The sequence below is a fragment of the Pezoporus occidentalis genome, unplaced genomic scaffold (assembly GCF_034315485.1).
Source record: "Pezoporus occidentalis ecotype Australia unplaced genomic scaffold, CSIRO_AGI_Poc_V1 ctg63, whole genome shotgun sequence".
NCBI lineage: Eukaryota > Metazoa > Chordata > Aves > Psittaciformes > Psittacidae > Pezoporus > Pezoporus occidentalis.
Genome location: NW_026915977.1, coordinates 3287408 through 3311185, shown reverse-complemented (window position 1 = coordinate 3311185; position 23778 = coordinate 3287408). Strand labels below are relative to the sequence as shown.

The following is a 23778-nucleotide window of genomic DNA, read 5'->3' as shown; positions in this document are numbered from 1 at the left end:
CTGTTGGACACTCGCCCAGATGCAGTAGGTTTCCATAATTATCCTTCATGCAGTAAATAGGTATCACAAGTTTGGGGAACTGATACATCGCCAACAAGGAATTGTTCAAATGCCTTCACACCTCCAGCCCCAAAATGCCCTGCCTGCTCCCAAGGGCATCGCTTCCCTGGGACAGCACCATGCAGGGTGTGACAGCCCAGCCACCCTGTTCATGCCCCAGACAGCCAGTGTATGGTGTGGATGAAGGCAAGGGACATCTGAGGGTAAAATCCAGCCTACAGGTAGCACGCGAACTGTAGGCTAGTGTCTGTGTGGGTACCCAAGCACGGGCTGGTACAACCTGTGGAGGAAGCCATCTGGCCACCCATGGGGCAAGGAGACCAAAGCCATTGGGTTCCTGAATACCTCATGCACCACCCTCATATGTCACCGCAAGCTCCTCTGCTCCCAGACACCCTGTGGCCACCAGCCCAGTGACTTCCCCTCCTTCCCCTTCGTCCCTGGACAGTACCTGGCTGCGGCTGATGCTCAGTGTCCTGCTTGGTGTGCTGTGCCCCAGACGGCAGCAAGGCTGGAAACCTCAGCAACCCCTCAGTGTGGACAGCAGAGAGTAAGGAAGGGCCCTAGGATACTGGACAAGTTGCTGCTCTATTGCCCAAGTGAAGTTTCCAGGTAAAGAAAACAGGCTCCACTCCAGCGGATGGCCCCCTGTTTTGGAGCTGAGTCCCCTGCCTTATCTCTGCCCTGCTCACATCTCGGCTCAGCCCCAGGGCTGCATGTAACCACGGTTATCAACTGCAAGCAACAGCTTTGGTTTTCCTCTCCTGCAAACGAGCCTAACAGTAGTCTTGCATCTGTTCTAGTTTGTTCTAAATAAAGTTAAAACAGCTCTTTGCACCCAAAGCGAGCATAACCTTGTGTTTTGCAGTGCAGAAACATGACACAAGAGCACAATGAAGCCCAGGGCAATGCCAGAGCTTGGCAGTGCAGCCAGCCCTGCCAAAACGTTGCTTCTCCCTTTCCAGGCTGGACACAGGAGCTTCATCCCATCTGCACAGGGAACAGCACCACAGCCACAAACATTGCTTGGAACAACTTAAATTCATGTTTGCAACCTTTTCTGTCCTTAATAAAAGTTGCAAGATAGCACTGAAGTAACCACATCAGCCCCAAACGAATTAGGCTTCACTGTACCTTCGCAAAATGCAAACACATTTGTTACCTTCTTTACTTTGAAAGGGGAAAACGCTCCTCCTTTCCTTCCTCTGTGACAACAAAGCCTCACAGCCACCTCCAGAGAAGCCAGTGTCCACCTCCTGCAGCAGTGAAGGATCTCCTTCTCTCCTCCGTGGTGTTACTTTGGACCCAGTAAAGCAGCACTGAACAACTGACACCCATGCCCAAGAGCATGGGTGAACCTGCTGCTGGAGGGAAGAAACCAGCAGGGTTGCTGGGGACGGTGTCTGCTGGACATGGCTGCTTCCCAGAGTCTTGCAGCACCTTTGGCCACCTCGGGACCCCTCCTGCTGGCCCTCAGCTTCATGCTGCCCCAGGAACACGAGCATGGCGGTAGCTCAGGGGTTAAGTGTCCTGCATTTGAGCACTGCAGCTGCACAGCAGATGTCTGATGGGAACAAGAGGATGCAAAGGGCACCGATAGGAACAGAAACAAAGGACCAGGAAGGTGAAGACCCTGATCTGTGTTCCTAGCCTCCCCCACCTGCATTTCTGCATCTGCTCTGACCCCACAGGAACAACAGACAGGGCAGGAACTCATCCGCTCCTGTGACCCAGGAGCCCAGCAGCAAGCACGGTTTCCACAGCTGAAGAAGGCAATGGCAAAGCAAGCTCAGGGGAGAGAGGGCCTCCGGCTCCAGCCCTCCCTAAGCACCACCCTGAGAAGGTCTGTCAGTGCGGGCACTGCCTCTACCCAGACACAGACTTGGGGTGAAGTTACCATCTTTCTTTGGCACCAGTTATTCATTTCAGACATTTACCGTGCTGAGCTGCCTGTATCTCTATAAATGTCCATCTGTGTGCATGGGACAATGAGAAGCTTCCCAATGGAAATACCGGTTAAAAGAAGGAGATTGCATGATGAAGCGCCCAGCAGGAACAGTGAAGAACACCACAAAACCCCAGCACAACCCCAAACAGCTGAAAGAAAGAGATGGCACCCAACCATGGGATGGAAAGGCAGAGCTTTGCAGGTCCACCTGAGCTCCCCCTTCCCTGCACTCATGCTCCACCAGCCCTGTGCCTGCAGCCAGCGGGCAACTCACAGAGAAACAGGCAGCCTGCCCCAAACACAATTGCTGTGGGCACAAAGAGCACTGAATGTACGTTGGCAGATGTTACACGCATTTTCAGTGCTCAGGTGGCTGTGGTGGCATGGTGCTCTCATTTCTGCTACTGGAAACACAGAAGAGAAGTGTCGAGAAGCAAGATGCAAACAGCTGCTCAGATGCTGAAGAAAATTAATCCATCTTGCCCATGCTGTATCCCACCCTCTCTAAAGCTGCACTGCTGTTTTCCTGTTGATCATCCCCTGGATCTCACACACACACACTTTGTTTGGACTAGCAGACGCCGTCCTGCCGGGCCAGCCCAAGCTCTGCACCTGACCGCCCCGGTAGCGCTGGGGCACAGCATTCACCATCTGCCAATGGCACAGGCCAAAACCGCACCTCCCTCACGAGGAGGGATGACATTGTGCATTTCTTTACATGCACAACAACAGGAGCCCATTTTCTCATTGCTTGGAAGAGCGTTAGGCCCAGCACCAACAAAATGATGCCCAGTTAGCCTATTCTCGCCTCCAGCATGTTGCGAGGTTGAAGCCCAGAGAGCTGCATCGCAGTGCTGCTTCTGCCTCAGCACTTACACCACAAGCAATGAGAGACCCAACACAAGCCATCATTGAAGGGCAAAGAAGGTCAAGACAAGGGAAAATGGCAATAGTTTTGCTAAAAAGCCAGAATCAGCAGCAGCTCTCATGTTTGCAGAGAGCTCTGAATTCCATAAACCAACACTTGCAGCTGACAAATTCGCATCTCCAGTCAATTCAACCAGCTGCAGTTTCTCTCCTGTACTACATGCTGCACACTTAGGAGCTACCCTCAGCTCCTACTTTTAAATCTAGACTTGCTTAAATAATGACTTGCTTAATACATAAGGGAATTTCCTCCTACATTTATGCATTTACTTAGAATACACACAGGTGTATGTTAGCAGAGGAACTCCATGGGGCAGCCTTTCCTTGTGGTCTTTCTGCAGCTTTTTCCATGCTGTACAGAATTATAAACCCATCCAATTCCAGGACGGCATAGTGGCATTTGCTTTGGTCGGGCTCTATCTTGGTCCCTGCATCTGCAGCTGGTCAGGGGAGCTGTGCAAGCAAAGCACTTCTGCACTGACACCTGCACACACTCACCATCAAATGTGTGAAAATCCCATCCCATGTCAGAAAGACCTCTGCAAAACCCTGGTTCTTAACACCACAAAGTCCTGCATGTGCAGGTGACCACAGTACCTGCAAACAGCACACTGAGGGTACATTTATAGAACAGCCCTCGTGCTCTGCACAGAGCCTCCTACCCGATGGGGACATCTCCCTGCAGTCCTCCCGGAGATAACGACAAATCAAGGCATAAAACAACAACAAAAAAAAAAAAACAAAACCAAGTTTAAAAAACCAACAGTAATATTTCTCATGCAAACACAGGTCTGCGTACACGGGGACAGGATTTGCACCCTGCCCATGGGATCTCTCCCACCACTGAAGGGCTCAGTATGAAGCCACAAGTCCCTTCTGCTGCACCCATCAGCACTGCTCTCGCACTGCTCCCAGCGCAGCAGCCACAAGCTCCTGGGGAACATTGTCCTCCCCATCTAGCAGTTTGCCCTTCACAGCTCCCTCCCCTCCTCCCCATGCCCTCGTTTCCTCTCACTTATAACTGCTTTTAAGTAAATCAGCATCGGCAGGCAATGCCACATCCTGGGCATGGCTGGCACCAGCATCACCACGCTCCGTGACTCCCCACCAGCGCTGCCACCCCAGCCGCCCTTGCTGCCTGGCAGGAGGCAGGGGTCAGGCTCATGGAAAGGCATTTTGGCTTGGGCTCAGGAAACAACCAAAGCTTAGGAGGAGCTGGCATGCCGTGGGGCCACCACGCTTTCACCGGCTTGGCTGACTCTGTGAGAAATAAGCCCAAATATTAAAAAGGCTGCAGATCTCTTACACCTTCTGCATCTTAAGCGGGGAGCAGAGGGGCTTGAAAGAAAAGCCACACACAATGCGACTGAACCCAGCCTGTACTTTGTCGCATCCATTTCCCTTCTCCTTCCTACCACACACAGCCGCACACTCAATACCAGCAGTGCTGTACTGCAGCCGGGGCTCAGGGCTCACAGCGTGCCCCGCTGCAGCCCCTCTCCAAGCAGGCAATGCTTCTGTCAGGGCAGGAGCTACAGATCATTGCAAGGAAGTAAAAACAAAGGTAAAGGAAAGTCTGGTCTGTTTTTCAAGAAAAGGAAAAAAAACTTCGAACAAATTACACCCCCTAACCCTTCCTTCACCCTGCTGCACAAGAGCCAAAGCGAACTGAACTTGCTGCAAAGGAAACGCTGTTTTCAAGAAATCTCCAACAAGAAAAAAGAGGTCATTTTACAGACTTTTCCATCTCCCCTGAGAACGCGCTCGCTGGCTGAAGCCTCCTGATACAAATACAAAGCTGGGACACAAGCAGACTCACCATGGCAGAAGCTGTTAATCCTGGCTTTGTTCATTGGAAAACGTGGATTAAATGCAGAGAAAAATATCAGCATGACAACTGCCCTCCTCGATCCCCCACCCCAAGCACCATCCACGGAGGCGAGAGCGCTCCCGGCCAAAGACCTTCCCACAGGCAGTCAGCTTGAGATCGCTGATTTTTCCGCGCAGTCCGGCTGTACCCAGCTAATCAAACCTGCCCTCTCTGACCCTGCCTGCAGGGACAACCATCTAGCTTCTCATTCAGCAGCAAACAGGACATCCCGGCCGTGCAAAGGGCTGAACTGTCGGAACAGCAGGGGTGGGAGCTGGTGGGGAGCGCGGGAGGAAGCCCGAGAGCGCACAAGCACGCAGGCACGCTGCTTAACTGTTTCCAGCTCTCCGTAAGCCCTGCCCGAGAGGCAGGATGGGATTGAGTCCCCCTCCTGAGCAGCTGTGCCTGTGGTTGGGGCATTCCCATCCTTGTCCTGGCCCACGGCTTGCCGTGGCCACCACCAGGATGCCAGTTCCAGCCAGGTGGGTTGTGGCTTTCAACTGCAAGTGGGAAAATTATGTACTGAGATGCTCCAGTGTGAAACTTCCCACGAGGCTGCATTTTGCTGGCACAAGGAGCTGGAAGCAGGACCAATGGGAGGGGAGTGATGGATACCACCAAAACCCCCTTTCTCATCCAATCAGATGTCGTTAGCCAAAGCAGTGACCATAAACCTCAGCTTCAGGGCTCCTCTCGGTTGGCTGTTTGCGGAGTGCAGAGCTGACACCGCTCACAGCACACGTGAATGCAGCCTTTCCCATGCACAGGAAAGCAAAGGCTGAGCCACCAGGAATTTCTCAGTCCCTCAAAACACCAAAGAGGACCAAAAGCTTTGGCAGATGGCTCAGGGACAGCAACACGAGCACCTGGTATCCAAGATATCTAGACTTGGTTGCCTGACTTTCTACTAATTCATGCTCTTTCTACTTTCTAATGAATACTAATTCTAATGAATTAGCAGAAAGTAGAATCAGTGTTTTACCTTGCCTGGGAGTGCTCCTTCCCTCCACACAGGCAGGATTCGACTGACCTTTTCAGGCAGACCAAAGCAGAGGGAAACAGCATGGTCCAAATGAGAAGGTTCTGGTTGACATGGAATTAATCTCCGTAATGAAAAGCACATTCTGTGCAACTGCACTTCCGTGAGTCGATGCTTTTTGGCATAAATAGCTTACAGAATGAGCTGTGAGATCCCCTCAGCTGAGAGGGACCTGGCAGGGGAGATCCCAGGTCCAAAGTGCAGAGGGGGACAGCTGAGAGGAGAGGGCTGGTAAATACATCTGCAAGCAAACCTTGGAGAGGAGCAGCTTGAAAACACCCGCACGCGTGACAGCAAGTGCGTCCAGCTGCCAGCAGCCATCGCCTCGCAGATGGGGAGCGTCTCAGCGGCCATCCGCGTTACCAGCCACCATGTGCACCATTTCCACCAACGCAGGAGGAGTCGAGAGCCACTTCCAAATGTGATCTCACATCCCAGCAATGCAGGGAAGTGCCGGGCCTCAGAGACAACAGTGCTGCTGCCCGGCTGCGTGCCTCAGCTGAGGGTGCCTTGGCGGCTGCCCGGTCCAGCTCACAACACACACTCCACTAAAGCTGCTCAGGGATCCCAAAAAGCTATTTTGACATAGGAGGTTAATAAAATCCCTGAACCAAGAGGTCTTTGATCCTCTCGGGACTGAAAGAAAGCGCTTTCCTTGCAAAGAGGCTGAAAGCCAGCAGTGGATTTAGCCAACTGATAACAAATAATAACCACCACTGTATTATACAGTGAAAAAGACCTTTCCGTGCACACATGGCAGCAGACACCAAACCCCAGTGACGGTGCAGGTGGCTGCTGGAGGTGCTGGTGGGCGAGGCTGGCTCTCCAAGAGGACATGTGCCACCCATGCCCATGGCAGCATTGGAACCCAGTCATCCAGAAGTGTGCAGGGAGGCACAGGAGGGTGCCATACACACGTCCTGCCCACTGCAACGGGAATTTTGGTCCAGTTCTCCTCAGGAAAAGCCTCTTCCACCACTCCCCCTGGCCAGGCCTTTCTGTCATTAATGCTACCATGGCGTCACAGAAGGAAACCAGACTGTAATTTCCAGCTGCAGCAAAAGAGCAGCAGCTGCCTCCAGTGTCTCCAGTGAGCCAACATCTGTAGGTGGGTGAGAAGGGAGAAGAGCAGCTTTGCTGGCTCCAAAGCAACAGGAGAGGCAGCCAAGCGTCCTCTCATCCTGAAATGCTGCCCAGGGTAGGAGGCTGAGGGGGTCCCTGAACCTACAGCTCCTTCTGGGACACAGAGGAGATCCTGGTGCCATTGTCCCCTTCACCTGTGGGAGAAAGGGGGGAGCTGGCACAGCGCATCCGAGGGCTGCCTGCATGTCTTGGGGAGCTGCTGCCCAGAGAAGTGAGGGAAGGGGGCCCCAGCAGCAGGAGAACATCCAGCATGGGGACCTGTATGTTGGCTTGTTGCGTCTCCTTCTCCAGCTGGTCTTCTCCCAGTCTCTCTGACATCTGGCTAGAAGGAGGGCTAACGTGTTCATCCAACATATCCTGATGCCGCTGGTAAAAGCTGTACTGATTCCAGTCCATCCCTCCACTAGGTCACACCGTGGGCTTCAACACCAGGTTATTCCTTTCTCACTGTGTTACCAATTCATCGTGGGAAACATGATAGGTTTCTCATCCCCTACCAAGGGATTCAGCATTGCAAAATATCCCACCCAACCCTCAGCTTACCTCCGTACGTCCTGGTAGGTAGGACAGAAGAGGCCATTGCTAGAGGCAGGACACCAACCCAAAGACCACTGTGGTGGCTTCTGCCTTCTCCAAAGCTCTTCTCTGAACCCAGGACCCTCCAGACTGTGCTGTCCAGGCACAGCTAGTGAGCCCATAACCATCACAAAAACCTGGAGGTCAGAGCAAAACCTGAGAACAAGGGTGAAACCACATAGCATGGACCTGAGGCTTATGGAGGTGACCTGAGCAAAGCCTACGGCCCTTCCCCTCTCTCCTTTTCCCCTTCCCACTGGAAGGAGACAGTGTTGGGGCTGGAGTGGAAGCTCAAGGGTTCCTGTTCTTTATGAAGTTAACAGGAGCTGCTGGAGAGAGCAGGCCAACAGACTCTTTGAGAAGTGCTTTTAAAGGATGTCACACTTCTGCAAAGAGACAAAGGAACATTTCAAAAAAATACAGAAGTCTCCTTGCCAGGAATGTGGGGAACGTCAGGGAATATTACAAAACAGGATGCAAAACCTGGCCTCAAGCAATGTCACAGGCTCATATGCTGGCCTGACAGTCAAGATGCTGAATCCCAATGGAAGACGAACCATGGGAATGGCAGACTTGGTTTACCCGTCCTGGTCCCATCTGCTCTCTCCCACCAGAGCAGCCAGCACAGCCATCTTTGCCAGCCAGCCCCGCACTCCACACCCCCACAGACACAACCAAGACACAGCCTAAAACATGGCCCTTTATGTATAACATGGCATTTTCTGAGGAGCTGAAGCAAGCAAAGCCTCGTGGCACATGGCCGAAGAGCCTGTTCACATTTCAGCAGAGGGAGGATCTGAGGATGCACAGAGGGAACTGGATTGGTCCATAGCCAAAGGATAGCCCTGAAATTTAGACCTGTGCTGTAAGCATTGGAAAACACTTCTCTGAGATGGTTAAAATTGCTCTCTCTTCAGTTTTCTGTTAACAAACCAAGTACTTCCCAGCCTTCCTAGGGATGCACAAGCACATGAGCTCACACCCCCCTGCACAGCTATGCTGGCTCAAGGGAAGTTATAATACTGAACACACTGGAGTCAGTGCTGTGGCTGCAGACAGCAAGGTCAGAAGCAGAGGAAGACCTCCCTAGGGTCAGGGCAAGGAGAAGCCCATGGGTTAGAGGACAGCAGGAAGCTCTAATTCAACACACCAACTATTTACAGGAGCAGCACTAGAAAACAGAGGCCAGTTACTGGCAGAGCAGTGCTTTTTGGCAGGAACAGACATGTTTTTTTTCCAGTTTCCCTTTCTTGTGAAAGCCCCTGTGTAAGTAAAAGATTTGTCACAGCAAGACCTACTCAGGGTTTTCTTCCCTGCCTGAGTATTGCCCCAACAGCACAATGGTCTCACTTGTGCTCACAGCCAGACACAGTGAGGACGAGTCTGCTGCTACTGGGACACCATTTCCCCTCGTGACTGGCACAGGGCTGATGAAGACCCCAGCCTGCATCTGATGCTTTCCAGGTTACACTGAGAGAACTTTGTCCTGAAGACAGTCACACTGAAATATCCACCTGCGATCATACATGGAGGAAACTTCAACTCTGCTGCAGTGGCCACTGTTTTGGGGCAGAAGGACCAAAGCAAAGGCTGTCACAATGCTCAGCTGGGTCTCCTTGAACAGCAGGAAACCAGGCGGGAAGAGTCCTCCAAAGAGCTTGAAGCCCATACAACCACATATTGCAGCACCATCCCCTGTCGCTGCATCTCAGGGGCTGCCCACCCCATGGCTGGGCCCCATACTCAGATGCTTTGCAGAGCAGTATCTTACACAAGTAAACTTCCCCAGCAGTCATTTTTGCATGCTTCAGAACACACCTTTAAAGTGTTTGTCTCTTCTCAAGCAAGCATTACCCTTCAGCCTCACTAGTGTGCAGCAGTTCTCCTGTTGGTGTTTCTAAGGAAACCTTTGCCTCAGAAAACTTCTACCTTAGAGCTGCGGGCTAACGTCATCTGTGGTAAATCAATCAGCTCACATCCTTTTAAAACTCATCTGTGTCTATTTTTGAGTCACTAATTTTTGACTCACATGTGCATGTTTTCTGAAGGAACTTAAAGCCCTTAATTAACACTCAGCTTTCACAAGTGATTAGAATGAGCACTGAGCTGCCTGGAAATGGCAGGCTGTGAAAGCCTCTATTCCCTTCCCTTTGCAAAGGGCTAGCCTAGAGCACCAGCGGTCCTGGGCAACATCAGCATCTTCAAGGGGCGAGCAGCACCAGCCCTCCAGCCACCACAGCTGTTCCCTAGCCAGCCCCATCCCAGACAGGCTGTACCTTGCTTTAGTCCAAGAAAATAGCAACTTCAGTGCCCCAGGCAAAGCTGGAGATGGGCAAAAGGGGAGCAACATCAGCATGTCAAAGCCACCAGCACATCATTCAGTACCCAGAGGGGCTCAGAAGCCTGGCCAAGACACAAGAGTTCTTCAATAATCTGCAAAACACGGACTTGTGCAACATCAGGTTATCTATCTATCCATGCCATCCCCATGATGCCAGGAACCATTTAGGAGCACAGCTCCTGTTCAAGGAGCACATGCAGCACCACAGAGCAGGTAACTTCTCCAGGTGAAGCAGTTGGGCAGGTGACCGGCTCTGCCAGCACAGCCAAAGAGAATTCCAAGGACTGAATTCCAAGAGAATTCTACAGTAAGGGCATTGGGATCTCAAGAGGTTTCAGGTCCCATCCTGACGCAGAGCTGGGTACTCTGGTAGGGCTGGCCTCGCCAAGACAAGTTCTTAGTTGCGTTTTCCTCCTCTCCATTGAGATGAGATAAAATGCCAGTGAACCTCATCAGATACTAACCACAGAGACTTCATTACCCCCTGCCTCCTCTGACCACTGTGGCAAGCCATGGACTCCTTTCGCAGGACACCGCCTGTGGGACCTAAGCTCACCACCCCAAAACGAGCGGTGCCACCCCAAAATGCAGCTCCATGGGAGGAGGGCGGAAGAGGCTGAGTTAGGGGCTGCCATCGCAGAGGGAAGGGCTCGCTCGGGGAAGGGGGCAGGAAGGAAAAACGTCAGAGCGCAGAGCTCTGCCAAGCGTTCGGCGCCGCTTCCGGCAGCAGCTCTGCGGAACTCAATTAATGGGGAAAAATCTGCGGCTTCACATCCCATCAAAACACCAACAAAACCACGCTCCGCTTGTGCAAAACATAAAACCCTGAATGAATCCCTGCTTCTGGAGCAGGTGGGAATGCCATGGAGCAGAGGAGCAGGAGAGGCAAGGCACCACCAGCATGGGCTGCCGCAGGATGGCTGTGCCCGAGCTCCAGGGACAGTGTGACCCCCGCCACGGCTTCCTGCACTGGAGGAAGAGGTCTGGGGCACACCCAGCTCCTCCCCAAACAGGCTCCATTGACAGAGAAAGGCAGTCCACCAAAAACCCACCTTCAGTCAAGTCCCTGCCTGCACCGCTTTATAGCAAGGTCACAGCTAAGAGCATCCCTGTGGCCAGGGCATGGAGCGTGAGGCACAAAAGCTTCTGCTTACCAGCAAGCTCCAACCTTCCTCCTTCTTGATCACTCCTTTAATCCCACACTATGTGTCCTGCCACCACCACAGGGATCTCTCCCAGCAGCTGAGGATTGGTTAGGGAGGACACAACAGGGAACAACACACGCACCTCACAGACACAAACACATCATCACCCAAGCCCTTCAGATGCACGAAGAACTCCAGCTTCATCTCAGTGTCATTCAAGTTAAGGAGGCACCCAGAAGAGAGCCATGGAAGAGCAGAGGACCATGCAGACCAGGATTCACTCCCACCTGTGGCTGCAAGCAGACAGGGAGGAGCACTAGACCAGCACCTGCAGCTCTTCTCTCTCTAAAGCGCTCTATGATATGGTGCTCCCAGGGTCAAGCCATCCGCACAGGAACCAGATGGTTTTGGGAGACACCCCAGCCACCTCGCATGGACACCACTGTGCTGCCCCACAACCAGGGAGCCTGAACTAGGAAGGATGGAAAGGCACTTGCCTCCCAAGGCAGGTGTTCTCACGCTGGGGACCACTTCTCACATCTCCAAGAGGCAGAACAAAAAACATACTTCAGAGAATTAATAAACCCAGCAGTGCAGGTTTGTTTTCATAATGGGGTGATCTCAGAGAACAGCAAACACGGTGACTGTACCAGTGAAGGGGATGGGGGACAGATGCTTTCCCTGCCCCAGCATCCACATCTGTGCTGCAAAGCTTCCAGCTTTTCAAAATCAAAACAGATTCCACCCAGAACCCATCTTAGCAGGCAGGAGTGGGAAATAAGACCAGTCTCCTGTTTCACCAGTAAACACATCTGGCACATGTATAGCAGCCATTCAAGCAGCAGATCAGCCTTTTCTTCAGCCACATTTCCTATTTGCTATGAAAAATTAATGCATTCTTTATTTGCTTTCCAGATCAAAGGCTTAAAATCAGAGCTACCAATCAGCTGGCACTTTTCCAGTTACCAAAGAGACATGGTCCTGGTACGAGTGCTTGTAGAGCTATAAATCTGGCCAACAGCAGTCTGCAGCAGTTGTAGCCAAAGAAACCTGACAGATGCAGAGCCTAAGGGGAAAAAGGCTGGGGCACACACACTGCCAAAGCCAAATCCTTTTCAATCTGACACAGGGAAGGCTTTGGCATTGCTCATGCTGCCCCAGATTAAGTGGTTCTGAGCAAACACAGAGCATCATGTGCTCTGAAGGCTCTTCTTCCTCCTGTTCCTTCATGGCAGGTAACTGACCATGGGCTCGATAGCTTCCCAGCAAACACAGCTTCATGGCCCTGATTCCAGGTGATAAACAAACACCTTGTTTTAAAGAGGATAAATCTACCCTCTTTAAACTGAGAGAGGGGAGATTTAGGTTATACTTTAGGAAGAAATTCTTTACCATGAGCGTGCTGAGGCGCTGGCACAGGGTGCCCAGAGAAGCTGTGGCTGCCCCATCCCTGGCAGTGTTCAAGGCCAGGTTGGACACAGGGGCTTGGAGCAAGCTGCTCTAGTGGAAGGGGTCCCTGCCTGTGGCAGGGGTTGGAACTGGATGAGCTTTAAGGTCCCTTCCAACCCGAACCATTCTGTGATTCTATGATCTTTAAGCAAAATCACTTTAACCTTTTCCAATGTTTTCTGTATCACATTTGGCAGAAACATCCTGCACCACTGCAAGGAATACCCATGCCTGACAACAACACAAGTCCTGGCCAGGACATCGCAGCCGCAGCCACAGCTCTCTTCCTTGGCAGCACGCAAGGATGCATCTCCAAACCCCCCTTTCTCTGTGGTGCCTGAGAAAGGTTTAAAACTCACACAGCTTCTTTTGTGCTGGCAATAATCCTCATCACCACCTTGTTTTATTTACCCTCTCCTCCCTGGTTCCTTCCTCTTCTGCAATCTGGATGTCAACCATTCAACCGGTGGCTATCGCGGTACATCACCCAGCACATGACAAGCCTGGTTTGCACCCGAGCCCTGACAGAGCCGTGCTGATAACAGTTGCATTTTGTAGCTGCTCTCCATGCCATGCGTCAGCCCCATTTCAACAGCAGGCATCAGGCCACAGGCCCCATGGGCTGAATCCCATTCAACAAATGGCATCCCATGGGCAGCAGTCAGCAAGGAGGCTATGCGAGGCACACACTCAGGGTGTAATCAAGCAGAAATGGCACCAACTGGCCTCTTCAGACAGTCTTGTTGGAAGAGTGGACACATACTGGAAAACCCTGAGCATCCAGCGAGCCTCCCAAATGCTTTTGGAGGCTGCCTACGGAACACCAGTGCTCCCAGTTCAGCCTCTTCACATCACCTCACAGCCAGCAGCAAGTCGTGGCTGGGACCACCGCTCCCAGGGTTGCCAGAGCCGAGCAGCACTGCCCATGGCCCTGGTAGAAACAGGGCCAGGAGCCAATGCGAAACAATGAAAGCCATTTACAGAGCAGGAAGCTGCATCTGCTGGATGAAACGCTATCTTCAAACAAGACGTGTTTGGATAACTCCAGTTTCATAACTCGCCTCTTCCGATGTTAGGAAATCACACTAATAAAAAGAAAACAAAATGGGGGAGAAAAAACTTGGCGTGGGGAGCAAGGGAAGAATTGCCTGAGTGACAGCGGAGGTGAGCCCAGCCTGCTGCGTCTCACCCAGGGGCCTGCCGGCTCCAAGAACCTTGCACAAGAACTAAAGTCTGATGAAGTATCAACAGGAAAAGAGTTAAATCTGCACGATGGACATTGGGAGCACAATAAGTTTTGATGACCTCATATTTTACCATGTTTCCTTTATTGGGTTTGTTTTAAATGAAATAAAAGCTATCCTGGGGGAGAGAATAGATTTAGACAGAGGTCAGAATGTGGGGTCCAGCAGCACTTATCTTCATCACCTTAAAGGTAATGGAAGGAATGGCCTTGAAGAGCAGAAGGGGATGACAGATCACCTTCTCTTAGCATTGACTGCATCTTGGGCAAAGAAAGTCAGCTATTTTCTGATGTCTGCAGTGCAGAACTATGGTGATGATAAACCTGCCTGCTCCTTAAATTCCTAGTGCTAACCTGAAAACCCTACAGATATCAGAGAAGGACTTACTGGTGTCTTAGTGGGTCACTACTTGGCAAGGAGAAGCAACGAGAGGGAAGATCAGCTCCAAGCCCAAGGCAGCTGCTCTGACCCAGCACAATGTGAACTCCCACAGCAGTGAGGCTGACCCGAATCCTAACACCGACTCTTCTTCTAGAGCACTGACAGCTTCACACCCTCCTGCTTGCTCTGACCCACCTGTGCAAAGGGGTATTTGGGGTCCCCGACACCCATGCACACGGCTGAGCCCCTCAGGACCCTGCACCTCATCCCTCATCCGATCCCATGGCCACTGCTCCCGTAGCTGCCATCTCCAACAATTTAGGACAAGGAGCCAAAAGCTGAGGTCATTCGGCTCGGGCTGCTGGACCCCTCCCCAGAACCCACCTCCTCTCCCCACCCACCCCAGTCCAAATATAAACTTGCTTACAGGAAATGCCTTAAAGAAAAGGCACCTCCCTGAGTCCTGAAGAATGCCCAGAAAATAAACTGTCTCTGGACATGAAGGAAATGGTTTTTTTTTTTCCCCCTTTTTTTTTTCCTGTTAAATCACACTGCAAAGCAGCTTTAACCCTTTCAGTCCCTGCTGCAAACTGCCATGCACATGCCTCAGGCCCTCAGGGAATTCCAACAAGTTCCTATGCTCTGGACTGGTGATGCAAGAGAAGCCTCCTGCCAGAGGTCCCTGTGTCCTTGCAGCATCATCAGGTCTTGAGCAAAAATGGTCCAAAATCCATAATCCAAATGCAAACTCTCTGATAAGGAAAGCACCAGACCCTGACAACAGGCTCATAACCTGGTACCCGCTCTTAATTTTGCATAAATGCAGGCTCCATTCCCAACGCTGCTGGGCAGAGGAGGACTTCACACAGCTGTTTGCTTTACTAAAGGTCCTGCACCACTCCACACAGCTGGAGGGACCAGGACAGCAGCTGCACCTGCACCCACCTCCTACCGCAGCCTGTCTCCAAGAGCACGTTAGTCCTGCCTCCCCTACCATGCTCCCTAAGGAGCTGTGCCATGCCGCTCTGCAGCTAGAAATGCAGTTCCCAAGCTTCCTGCAAAGCGCAGGGACAGGGTTCCCGTGTGGAAACTGCCATTAGAAAGCAGCAATGAGGAAGGCAAAGCAGCGCGTCCCAAACTACACCCCCTACCCTGGCAATAGGACCCCTAACCCAGGAGCTCCCTGCACAGCACTGCCTCTGCTCCCACCAGGGAGTAAAGCGACACGCGGGCTTGGGAAGTACAAATGCTGGTTTCATACCAACGTCCCTACACAGCACACAAGAGAGGAGAAATCCAGGAACTCCCAGACACGGAGAGGCAGCTGCCTCAAAACAAGGTGGCTCCAATGCAAACCACCAAGCATAGCAAGAGGAGAGCTCTCCCTCGGCAGTCCTTCCCAGGACCTGAAGCAGCACCACAGTACATGGAGCACCATCAGAGAGCCCTCCACGGCACTGCCAAGAGCACAGGCACTGCTGGAGAGATCAGTAACGGGGCAGGACCATTAAACAAACTCGGTGTCAAGATTCAGCAGTGCCCCCCTGCAGTCACAGGTCACAATATATAACCTGTTATCTCTCTTCTACAGAGGAGAAAGCCTCTCCTGAAGCGGAGTCAGGAGCAAAGCCAAGAGCACAGCCCAGCTCCCTGCATTCACAAAAGCTCTTCCTTTGTCACCGGACAGCAATGCCTCCCTAACCATGCCCCTTAAAAAATGTATACTCAGGGCTTTAAGTCTCAGACACACAAAGTACCCTGATACAATGCAGCTGCTGCTGCAAAATGCCAAAAATACTTGTTACTGCTTTTTCTTGTTGACCAGCAGCAGCAATGGAAAAGCTGTGCTGCAGAGGTGTGCACAGGGCCCAGGCGTGGGGAAGGAAAGCAGCGGGCTCAGCTGCCACTTGGCTGGAAAGCAAGTGTCCATCCGGAGCATAGGTCAAGGGCTCAGCAGGAGATCACGCCTGCCTCCCGAAAACAGAGGCAATTTCTGCCCAGTCCGTGATGTTTTGCCTGGTGCATAGAGGTGCCCAGTGCAAACAGCCCTGGTCCCTGCAGGAGAAGAGCCTGCACAAGCTGGCACTTAATTCTGGAGAGCGGTAACAAGTCTTCAGAGAGCTCCAGAGCATAAGGATGCTTCTTCAGTAGCCAAGCAGGGCCCAAGAGGTTGGTTTGCTCCTCTGGCTCTGATGAGACAAGCTGTACAAGGAAATCCAGGGATCATTTTGGTCCCTAAAACCTGTGGAGACGACCACATGGAAAACTGCTAAGGAAGAGCAAGCCATGCAGCAGATCCATCAGTCAAGGATGGATGTTTCCAGCAGCTGAAGTCTGCAGTAATGTCTGCTGGACATTACTTGGTGCTCCCACCGCTGCACTGTGCCTGGGATACACATCACAACAGAGGTTTATGCACCACAGAAATTAATGAGGACGTTTAACTGCCTGTCAAGAAACATTCCCTGCTTCAGACTACCAACAAAAGATCAGAATAAGCAACATTTCTGACAGAAGACAAAGAGATTTAGAGATGGGCACAAAGATGCTGAATGAAGTAAAAGGGAGGGGACAAACCATGAGGGGCTTGCTGTGGCCCATGAAACCAGCACTCATAAGGAAGGTGTCCAGCAACAACAGCGCAATTCTCTGCATGGGAAAACGCAGCTGGAACGCCAGCCCTGACAGCCCATCATCCCGCTCTTGCCCAATGACACTGATGAAACGAGGTCGCGGCTCAGCGTCACCGTCCCACAGCCTCATGACACCACTGTCATGGCCATTTCCAGCTTCACTGCGAGCAGCAGAGGGAATGACACACCCCCCCCCGAGCTGCAGCTCAGTGGTCTGCAGCCCCAGAACCACTCCACCTCCCTCCCCAGCCTGACCCGCTGCCTCAAGCCCAGCCTTTAGCCTAGTGCTCGCAGCAGAGCATCCTCCTGTTTGGTCCTTTCCTTTTCTTCCTTCCTTTTTTCTTTAAACCCTTGCTCTCTTGTCCTCCTCCAGCCCCAGGCTGAGCCGCTGGCTGCCAGCCACCCAACTCGACAGGCATGGGTCCCTGGGTCCCTCCTGCACAGCCCGCAATCATAGGAGAGCCTTGCAGCTCAAAGACAGGTCCTTCCATGCATGCAGATTTATTGCCCTGGCTCTACCATCACCCTCTTTCCAGCTGGGGGCCGTTGATCTGACCTCATTCCCCCCCAGATCGTGCAGCAGCACCCAGCAAGGGGTGCAGCGGAAGCGTTTTGTTGCCATTCCTAGAAGGAATGGGAAGAGAATGTGACTCCTCTGTGCTGCACCAGACAAAAGAGCATTCAGACACTGAACTTGTGCCCTTGACAGCAGCAAAAATATCCCTGTAAAATTCATGGTGGGGAGAAAGAGAATAGAAACCCATCACGTAGCTTTGCAGATGGATTGTACTTGAGCAGCGACACAGCTATGGGACAGAAGCACCCTCTCCCGCTGCCACCAGCACATGCCTGCATGGACAGTGCTGGCAGCACAGAGTCCTTAACAGTTTTAATCATAGAATCCCAGAGTGGTTTGGGTTGGAAGGTACCTTAAAGCTCTTCCAGTCCCAACCCCCTGCCATGGGCAGGGACACCTTCCACTAGAGCAGGTTGCTCCAAGCCCCTGTGTTCAACCTGGCCTTGAACACTGCCAGGGATGGAGCAGCCACAGCTTCCCTGGGTAACTTCTGTGCCCCTGCAAGTTCTGAACACAGCCAGTCAGCCCCACTCCTGAAGGGCACAGTGAGGCTGTGCTGGCCTGGAAGGCACAGGCTCACTGTGAGTCCCATGTGCACGTGTTGCAGTCAGATGCTTTTCACTCCTAGATAAAGGGCAGGAAATCCCCCAGCACACCCAGCCTCCGGCGCACTGGGCCCCTTGGGTTCAGCAACATGCCATCCCAGGAGGAGCCACAAAGCAAACTCCTGCTCCCAATTAAGGAATGGGATGCCCAAGCCTTGGCTGAAGTGTCCAAGGAAATCCAGGTGTTCACCCCAGGACTGTGCTGCCCTCTGGCCTGCACCAGGAGCTGGCTGTCCTGGGAATGATGCTGACTGCTCTGTCAGCCCAGGCGCTCTCATCACATTGGACAGATGGGGGGCAAAGAAATGGCAGAGCACAAACACACCCCGCTGAAGGCTTGTTGCCTCCTGTGGTACCCTGGGCTGTGACACTGCACATCTCTGCCTGAGTTCGTCCAAGGCAGGTAGCATGGGGGGACAGAGCAGGGAACCCCTATTCTGCTGCTGCTGCCCCTTTGCTCTTCCCACACACACAGGTCATTGAGTGGTAGTCATTACATCCATCCTGATGACAGCCCCAAGATCCCACCACCTTCCCTGCTCCAAGCACCGCAATCACAGCCACAGCAGTGAGTAGCTTCTGCCTGGCTCAGGTTCCAAACCCCACACGATTGTTGGACCCAGCTCAAAGGGGGTCCAGGACCCAGCTGGCACCTCAGCTGCATCTCCCATGCATGGGGTATGCCACCAAAACGCAGCCTGGCCAAGGGGTTTTGGCAGCCCCCCGACCAGCAGCAGCAACCCATGACACAGACCACGACATCTCAGCAGAATGGACACTGGGGAAGCCACAGAAGGGGATGGCTGAGCACGGCCGTGGGACAGCACAGGGAACTCCATCTGCATATGTGGCTCCGTGCAGCAGGACACAAGATAGCTGAGTCCATGGGGAAGGTCCCCCAAGCTGCTGCACTTGCTAAGGCCCGTTCCCAGTGCCAGCCGTTAACATTAACTCCGCCTGTAACTGGCACTGGGTGACAAGTGCCCTTTTCTGATAAGGGATCCTCCACCAGCTCAACAAACAGCTCCGCCACTGCGCGCTGGGCCAGCGTGCCCATGTGGCACGGCAACCCTGTCAATGATTAACAGTGCAACAGAGGGAAGAGCAGCGGGCCGGGGAGACGGGCGTCACGGCCGAGCAACCAGAGATGGGAGCCGGACACCCCAGGACCCAGTGGGCTGGGGTCTAGCAGCCAGGATCACCCCCAGTGGGACAGTGGAGGAATGAGCATGTAGCAGAGCAGAGCGAGACCAGCACAGCTCCACACCGCTGACAATCCCTTGGGCAAGTAAAGTGCCAGTTTAATCAGAAAGCAAATGAAAACCTGCGAGCCGCCCTTCCTGCACCTAAGAAAGAATTTCTTGCTGGAAATGCAGGAACAGATCCTGTCTCTTCAAATTCCCACACCCGGCCCCGGCAGCCTGGAAAAGTTAATATAATTATGCAGAGGTGACTTTCAGAAAGGCTCACACAAGAAGGGTTATTGTGGCTCAATCATTAACTGGGTGAGAGACCCCCGGCCTTACTGGAATGTGCTGCCGGTCCTCTCTGGAGCACACGGGAGCTCTGCACAAAGGTTAACGGACGGCTCCTCTGCCATGGCCACCGGCCTCAGGAAGGCTCCAGCTGCTTTCCAGCACAGCCTCTCTTCCAGTGCTTAAGTCCAACCAAACACCTCCTTCAAACCTCGTGGTGGGGCTGGAGACGCATGCAGACGAAGGAAGGCTGAGGGATGAGAAGACCTGACTTCTACACAGACATTCCCCTGCTATGAGTGCCTCTGCTCCCACCTCAGCTCACCCCAAGCAGTGCCGACAGCACCCACGGTTCAGGGTGCTCCTCTTGGAGTGCCACAGCAGGACCGGCACAGCACCGCATGGGGTAGGAGGTTTGTCAAGAGCAACAGCATCCCTGCCTTTGCAGCCTGCATGCTGCCCCTGAAAGCCTTTTACAAGCAAAAAAACAGCTCAGCTGTCATGCCTGGGCTCTGGCCATCTGCTCCACCAATTCCAGTGGGCAGAGGGATGGAGCAATGTCTCGATCACCAGGCTGGTGGAGATAGAAGGAGGTGCCTGTGTTGTGGGATGCATGCTGTGCCAGGGAGGGGAGCCCAGGCCAGGGCTTCGGCAACAGCTCCAGAAAGCATTTCCTGCCTCCAGCACACTGCAAGAACTGGAGAATTAACCTCCCACATACATCTGAATGCAAGAGCCCTTCCAGAGCCATTCAAAGTGCAAACCAAATCTGCAAGCCCCTGCAACAGGCAATCAGTCTCAGGCTCTTAGGAATGAACAGTTTAGGGAAGGAGACCCGGTTCTCCTCTCCACTGGGGGATGATTTACCCTGTTCCCAGGAGGGCAGAGCCACGGCAGTGCTGGTGCCAGCAGCTCCCTCCTGCCAGGCTGCTGCAGCACAGAAGGACCAGTTGACCTGCCCTCAGTGCTCCCCACCACCAGAACCCGGTGCCAGCCAACTTGCCAGCCTGCTCCTTCGCTGCAAAGTCACGCAGCAAACTCTGCTATGCCCTCAGGGAGAGGGCAACCTTTCCTTCCCCTACCCGATTTCAATTGACTTTGAGAACCTTCAAATCTTTTTGAAATTAGTACAAAACCAAAAAGGAAGTACTGAAGTGCCCCAGGCACAACCATATTTTGTTCTCTTACGAAACTAAATTGCTGGCAGCCTGTTCCATGCATAGGCTCAGGTTTGGACATTTGAGGCAACGCAGACAAGGAATGCTTAACAGAAGTGCGATTGGATTTACTCAGTGGGTCTTTTATTAGAAAAGTATTTCTCAGAGGAAGCACGAGTACATTAATGAATGCGAGCACCTCCTCTGAAGCTAGGTTTGATACCTGCTCTGCACTAGGACTTGCTGTTTTTTCACATAAGGAAATTACTGATGAGGTTTTGGCATAAGAGTGGGAGCTGATTGTTGATGGGGGGGGGGGCACTGATGGGGTTTGAGCAGAGCGGTGCTCCCTGCACAGCTCTCAGAGAGGTGTGGAGCCCACTGGCACGCATGCAGCAAGGGGCTGCTGTGCCCGCTCCAGCAGCACTGCTACCACCCTGCGCTGTGTTCCAGGGAAAATGTAAACAGCAAAAAGCACATTCATTGATAAGAATTCAAGTATGCACGTGGAAAAGAATGTAGGCTCCTGCCAATAACATCACGATACGTGCTCTGACACCCTGGGACTGTACGAGGGTCTTGAAAAGAGGCGGCTCCCTGCCCTCTGCACCATGGAGCCGTTCCAAAATACAAACCACAAAACCAAACGCACAAAGAGCCGGTGTTTAAGTTAGGCACGATCAAACAACCCTTGAAAAAAACAGCCTCTCACCTTGGCAGCACGTTCAGACAGATTAGTGCTAGCTCACAGTGTGACAAACTACGCGCACACACCAAACCTGACCGTTTGTACCGAACACAGAGGTCTCCAAAAGAGACAATCAACTGGAAACACGTACCCACAGCACCAAAAGCCAGAATCCAAGCCCAGCCTTCCCCCGCGAGTGCCTGAGCCGAAGCCTCCTGACGTCAACGCAGCTTTTCCATGACCTCGACGACTCTCAGGATCGGGAGGCAAATCTGTGCTTCCTCATCCACCGGTTTAACTGTCAGCAATCCCAGCTAGAGGAAGGGTGAAGGGGAGCCCTGAGAAAACCTGGGCAGCCCCATCCTCACAGCCAAGCCGTTCACATCCCCCGTTAATTCAGCATCGGCCGTGCTGGCAGGGAGCGGCTCAGCCACGGGCCGCGATGGAAGCAGCAGATTCCTGCCCTATGCACGGCTGTGACAGCCCGGGAAGGACGGGGATCCAGCAGCAGCTCCGGCTGGGGTCCTCCTCCTCCTCCCCGGCTGCAGCTCGCAGCCCTCTGAAATCCGCCCTCCCACCCCCCCCCCCGCTGCTCCTTTACCTTCAGGCCGGGTGCGCCCCGTCACACCGCGCGTCCCGGCGCGGAGCAGCAGCAGGCGAGGGGGGGATGCAGGACCCTGGTTCGGGCGGGCTCGGGGCAGTGCCAGCCGCGGCTCCGGCTGTTGTCAGTGTGAGCGCGGCCGCGGCAGGTGCGGGGCTGCGCCGAGGAGCCCGCCCGCCCCCGGGGCCCGCCCCCCGGACCCGCCCGCCAGCGCCGGAGCCGAGCGGGAGCGGAGGGGTCGGTCCCCGCACGCCCCGGCCGCAGCCGGGGAAGGGGCTGCTCCTTGCCGCGGCCCCGCTCCCTTCAAGCACCCCTCTCCCTCCCTCCGCTCCCAGCCCGGCGGCAGCTCCGGGAGCTCCGGCACAGGGACGCCGAGCAGCTGCACGCCCCCCGCCGGGCTGCTCCCCGCAAAGAAGAGCCCCGGGACGCTGCAAGACATTCTCGCTGTCCCCAGCTCTCCCTGCCCGTCAAAACAAGCTGATGGCGAAAGGGGGGTGAGAGCCACTGCAAAGCGCACAGAGGTGCACAGAGGCTGCTCTCACCGGCCTCACTTCCCCAAAATCCCTCTGGCGCTGCAGGGGATTTTGCTTGCTCGGTTGTTACTGCTCTGACAACACAGGGTAAGGAAGATACTCCACAGCACACGCATCTCAAACCCGGCTTTTGGATCCCAAATCCGTGTCACACCAAAAGAGAGGGAGGCCACAAACTGTTTGCAGGAAGGAGAAGATAGGTTATAGGGTCTGGGATGCAGCAGCTAAGAGTAAAAAAAAAAAAACAATGTTTAAAGTGGATTTGAAGGAGCAAAGTTTATAGAGAAACGTGAGGCAAGAGGGCTGGAGGTCAGGAAGCACCAGCATGAGTGTGGAAGGAGAAGGAGAGGAGGCAGCAGAAGAGATGGAGGTTACAGAACACTGGGCAAGAGAGTTGATAGCAGACACAGAGCACAGATGCAGCACACGGGAACACAGGCAGTAATTTGGCATAGGATGACCAGAAAAGCAGGAGAGAGACCAGGTATGTTGCAGGAATTCCACAAACAAGCTTTTCTCTTGAAATTACTGTTTGGAGAGTTGTCCAAGCACCCTAACATGCAAGGAACAAGGAAAAAGCTCTGCCTTTTTCCATTGTTTTCACAGTCTGAGAGGCTTTTGATGCACATCTCCTTCCTTCCTTCCCTAGCCCCAGGCTTCTGACCCTCCTCCCACCAGCCTCCCTGCTCCCTCACCACAGCCCCACAGCAGCCCCCCATGTGCCACAGCCCTCACCCCAGGAGACAGGCTCTGAGCAACCGGCCCCTCAATGAGGCTGTTGTTGACTCGAAAGCCTTCACACAGCTTTGTGCGAAGGAGCCTCTTGCCAGATGGGGCCAGGGGTGGGCAGGGGCCCAGGGGTCCTGCTGCTGGAGAGCACAGAGCCAGTGCCACCCCTGCGGTCAGCCACAGAACAGGCAGAGGCTGCTCATCTGCAGTAGTGGAGACCAGTGAGCGGTGAAGGCTGTGAGCACTCCACTACAGAGGGCAGCTGGGGAGTCAAGGAACGAGGAGCCCAGCGAAGCCCTGACCCCCACGAAGTATCGCCATCCACAAAGCACAGCTCCTCAGCTCCTGGGAAGGGTGAAAGAAAGGGATGGAGAGTGACCAAACCCTCTGTGAACACAGGATGTGTGCAAAGCCTTGGGGTGCTGACTACCAGGGCACAGCCATGGCAGATGCTTCATTCTGGCCATGTAAGTGGGAAAGTGGCAGAAAGACACGGCACCATTCCCAGCGTGGGGAGCACAGCTGGGGCAGGGCAGGGCAGAGCTCACAGGCAGAGCTCTGTGGCTCAGCTCTCACCAGACACCATGCTGGGCCAGCCAGTCACCAGCAGCACATGGATGGCCACTGGAAAAAGCACTCAGCTCAGAGGAGGATTTC

At 53.5% G+C, this 23778-nt stretch overlaps 1 protein-coding gene across 3 annotated transcripts in view; it reads right to left on the bottom strand.

The window, feature by feature from the left end:
- The window catches only part of STARD8 (StAR related lipid transfer domain containing 8), a 55774-nt gene that overhangs the window by 17978 nt on the left and 14018 nt on the right, over positions 1-23778 (bottom strand). Inside the window, exon 1 of one of the 3 annotated variants that reach the window (XM_062640031.1) lies at positions 4755-5033. The exons of the other annotated variants lie outside the window; for them this stretch is intronic. Within the exon in view, the coding sequence (XP_062496015.1) occupies positions 4755-4827 (73 nt within the window). The 5' untranslated portion in view covers positions 4828-5033. Of the gene's footprint in view, positions 1-4754; positions 5034-23778 lie in introns of those variants that run through there. 3 annotated transcript variants of the gene reach the window in all.